Below are 4,728 nucleotides of genomic sequence, written 5' to 3'. Positions count from 1 at the left end.
ACCTAGGAAATGACTCTTTCATTCCCCCCTTTTCTTTTAGGAGAATTATGTTGCCAAGGGAAAGGGGCATTGTTTTCATTCCATAACTACTTCCTGCTGTTTAGGGGCATGGTCCCTGAATTGTTGAGGCAACATATTCTCCTAACCCTCATATTGAGGGTCTCTGATCCAGGGGCCCCAAGTAATAGTTGGAGGAGGCTGTGGCACTCATAGGAGCTTGAACAACCATTTGTAACTTTAAAGCTTTTAGACAGTTAGAAAACTCCATTATACAGTTACAGACGTAAGGCAAAATAGTCATTAAACCAAGTTAAAATCAAAATGGAAAGTCACATTATGTCCATAGTTATATCAGTCCATCTTAATGTTGTTAGATGTCATCAGTTTAAGAAGAGGCATTGCATATGATTGTTGTGGAAGGTATTCGCAGACTTGGAGAAAGTATTTTCCTTGAAGTGGAGAAGCCTTTCACTGATGAAGAGCGGAGTGCTCCACAGACCCAGCAGTTAGACTGATTGTGAAATGCTGCGTAGGAGTGAGCCCAGGACAGGAAGGCATTGTCTTGAGGATAAAACAGCAGACACAGGATTTTTGGAGTCAACAGAAGTAGGCTCACATAGATTATCAGGCCCATCTGAAAAGTACAAAGTCAGAGCATAGAAAGTAAAGACATAAAATGAAGTCACTTAGTTATGGTCAGGGTGCCACCTCTTAACTTGAGTGTGATGTACCCATGAATCAATTCCTGGCACTTTGACAGCTGTAGGAGAAGAAAGAATAACCTGGTGAGGACCTTCCCAGAGGGGTTCAAGGGCTGCGCCCCCAGCCCCAGTGTTTTTATGAGGACCTCGGTTCCTGGCTCAAATAGAGGCTTGCTTGACTCAGAGGCTGGGTCAGGAGTCATCTCCCAGAGTTCTGTTAATGTCTGTTGAAAAGCTGAGAGCTGAGTTACATAACTAGTTAATTTCAAGGCTTCAGGGTCTATAACAATGTCTGTGCATAAGAAAGGCCTTCCATAAATACATTCAAAGGGGGACAGTCCCTCCTTTTTGGGGGCAGTTCGAGCCCTCATTAAAGCTATGGATAGGACTTTAATCCAGTTGTCCTGTGTCTCTTGAGTTAATTTGCTCAGATGTCTTTTGATAATGTCATTAGCTTTTTCAACCTTTCCTGAGGATTGGGGTCTCTAGGAACAGTGTAAGTGATATACTATTCCTAGAGCTTTAGACACCCCCTGAGTTACAGCAGCTTTAAAGGCAGAGCCATTGTCACTCTGAAGGCTCCGTGGCAGCCCAAACCTGGGAATAATTTCATGGATTAAAATCTTTCTAACCTCCTTAGCCTGTTTACTAGGACAGGGTAAAGCCTCAATCCATCCAGTAAAAGCATCTATCCAAACTTGTAAGCAAGAATATCCATTAGCTTTTGGCATATGAGTAAAATCAATTTCCCAGTCCTCTCAAGGATACTTTCCACTTCGTTGTAATCCAGATTTTGCTAGCTTTTCAGTCTTTGGGTCTTTCTAATTCTTCCTCAGTATATTGTGGTTTTTCCTGTTCCACAGGACCTGTCCAGATCAAAGGCGTCTGTAGTGAAGGGGTTTCGCAAAGTGCCGCTTTTCTGGCTTGACAGTCAGCCAGCTGATTACCTTCAGCTGATTACCTTTACTCCCATATCTGTTGTGTCCTTTGCAATGCATAACAGCTACTTCTTTAGGACAATATATCACAGTTAGAAGTCTCTTGATCTCTCTGAAATGTTTAATAGGTTCTCCTGTTGCTGTTTTAAATTGTCTTTCTTTCCATATTACAGCATAAGCATGTAAAGTCAAATAAGCGTACTTAGAATCAGTGTAGATATTTACCCGGTGCCCTTTGCTTAACTCTAGAGCTCGGGTCAGGGCCATAAACTCCACTAACTGAGCACTGGTTCCCTGGGGGAGAGATTTTGCTTCTAAAACCTGTTCAGCAGTCACCACGGTGTAACCTGCTTTACACTTTCTGTCCCAAACAAAAGAACTGCCATCTGTAAATATTTCCATGTCAGGATTGTCTAATGGGGTATCCATTAGATCTTCTCAAACTGCATAGTTTAAAGTTAGAGATTGAGAACCATCGTGATCAGGTGTTTCATTTTCCTTCTCAGGAAGGAAAGTGGCTGGATTTAAATTTCCACAAACTTTAAGCTTAGTTACTGGTCCTTCTCGGAGAAGGCAATGGCACCCCACTCCAGTACTTTTGCCTAGAAAATCCCATGGACGGAGGAGCCTGGTAGGCTGCAGTCCATGAGGTCGCTAGAGTCGGACATGACTGAGTGACACTTTCATGCATTGGGAAAGGAAATGGCAACCCACTCCAGTGTTCTTGCCTGGAGAATCCCAGGGACGGGGGAGCCTGGTGGGCTGCCGTCTATGGGGTCGCACAGAGTCGGACACGACTGAAGCGACTTAGCAGCGGCAGCAGCAGCACTGTCCTTCTAACAACAATGACTGATATTTAAGAAGCCTACTGTCTGTCATCCAAACATTAACCTTAGAATTTAAGATTCCACTCACATCATGAGAAGTCAGTACAGTAAGGTTTCGTCCATTAATTATTTTTAAAGCTTCAGGTGCTAATAAAGCCGCTGCCCCAATTACTCTTAGGCAGTGGGGCCACCCACATGAAATTACATCTAATTCTCTGCTTAGATAAGATAGGTTGATGGTGAGGCCCTCGGGGTTGTGTCAAAACTCCCAAGGCCACACCTTTTCTTTCAGTGACAAACAAATTAAATTTTGACCCTCTGGGCAACTATTTAAGAAAGAGAAATCAATTTATCAAAGAAGCTTTTTGGAGCCGCAGGAGGCAAAATCATCTATACACCAGGGTGAGGTCAAGTAGCACACACCACAGAAAGCCACTCAGCTCCCAGATTTCCCTGGAGAACAGAAAAGAGTCAGGAGGGTTGTCTGTTTAAAGTAGAAAATCTGAGCAGAGGACTGTTGAAGTGGAAGTCAGAATTAGATTAGTTAGAAAAAATTTTAAGGGAGAAGAAACCTCTCCACATATCTCCACTTGTGCACAGCAGCAGCCAGCCCTCCACTAAAATCATGAGAAAAGCACACCCCTTTGTGAATTAGAAACCTGGCAGCAACCTCTGTAGGTCCACTTCTTCAGTATATTTCATGTCAAAACACATATAGAAGTCCCAAATGGGTGCTGGTAATCCCTTCTAAAACTTTCCCTCAGGATAAAATTGGCAGTCCTGGGAATACATTGTAGGAGTTCTAAGGTTTGTTTACGCTTGTCCTGTTCTTAAATGTTTGAAGCAGGATAGCACAAGTTTGAGGTGGAAGGGATGCCCTCGACAACAAGACAGGGCCCATTCTAACATCTAAAGAGATTTGATAGCCCATAGCACAGAATCCTCCTTATTTCAGATGATACTTCATACTTGCAAGCCAACTCCTTGGACACTGTGGGGCTTGATTAATTTGCACCAAGGCTCCTGTTTGGCGCAGTCTGAATAGTGACAAAGATTTGTTGAGTATTTGCTCTGTTCTAGCCTCTTCACATTAATTATTTCCTATCTTGGTAGAGAAGCAGGACTTTCTGATTCAGAAATACAAAACCCTGGTTGCTGATACCGGCAAACTTGTCCCTACGGCACCTGATTGGGACAGAACAGGAACACGCTTTTGTCCCTCATTCAGAGAGTCCTGGTTCTTTTTTCTACGGTTCACGAGAAGGCTAATGTGCTATCTTATTCTACTAAACTTCACAGAGAGGGGAGGAGTGGGAGAAAAGAGGAACTGAGAAAACAATGCTTGGCTTTCCATATGATGCCTGTGAAGCTTTCTTCCTTGAAGCAAGCACAAGCTGTATGAGAGGGTCATGTTCCTCCTCTTTCTACATCTCTTCCTCCACCCTATTTTCTTGGCTCTTTTTCTAAAACCCATCTTTGACCACAAGAAAGTAGAGTGGATTTGGGCAAAGAATGTTTGAAACAATGTTAGTTGTCTCCTCCTTATTTCAAGTTCACAAACCATGAAAAATCACAACTATTCTCGTATTTAGCATCCGTATCTAAGCTCCTGCGATAGCTGCACTGGCTCATGAGTCCTCTACCGTCACACCTCACCAGTGCTCCCTGCACGGTGATAAAAACACGAGTGAGGACACAGCACCATCTCCATACTGTGTGGATACTCAATTCGTTGTTTGTTTGTTTAATTTGGAATTTCAAAGCAAAACCAAATTGTACTTTTTAAAAAAACAAGTTTTCCAAACTATATACACAAGTGATTCTTACAGGAAATTTTCCAATAAACCATTTATGACATTTGGCTTTACTCTGTTTTAAAAACACTAAATCAATCATCACTGATCCAGTCCAGTGAGAAATGAGACTTAAAAATAAAAACCAACAAAATAAAAAGACTCATTTTTTTTAGCATTCTAAGGAATTTTCACAATTAAACACAATCATGTGTGTATGAGTATTTGTGTACAAGTAATCTTGTAAGTTTATTTACTAATTTAGCAAATATTTTTCAATCATCTACAATATACCAAGTTTGCCAACTCATGCTAGGGGCTGAAGATAGAGTAGAGATTTAATAGAATTGTGTTGTGATTATCTATTGCTGTATAATTAACCACCCCAAAACATAATTTTAACCTTACTACAGATGGCATGGCTGACTCGATGGACATGAGTCTCAGTGAACTCCGGGAGTTGGTGATG

At 41.9% G+C, this 4,728-nt stretch overlaps 1 protein-coding gene across 1 annotated transcript; it reads right to left on the bottom strand.

Moving 5' to 3' along the window:
* Positions 1-1,576: 1,576 nt before the first annotated feature.
* LOC138984895 (ribonuclease H-like) lies at positions 1,577-2,068 on the bottom strand. Its single transcript, XM_070360707.1, has one exon. It carries the CDS (start codon positions 2,066-2,068, stop codon positions 1,577-1,579), a length of 492 nt encoding a protein of 163 aa, XP_070216808.1.
* Positions 2,069-4,728: the final 2,660 nt, after the last annotated feature.

Source organism: Bos mutus, chromosome 2, assembly GCF_027580195.1.
Source record: "Bos mutus isolate GX-2022 chromosome 2, NWIPB_WYAK_1.1, whole genome shotgun sequence".
Taxonomy (NCBI): Eukaryota; Metazoa; Chordata; class Mammalia; order Artiodactyla; family Bovidae; genus Bos; species Bos mutus.
This window is presented reverse-complemented; position numbering and strand designations above follow the sequence as displayed.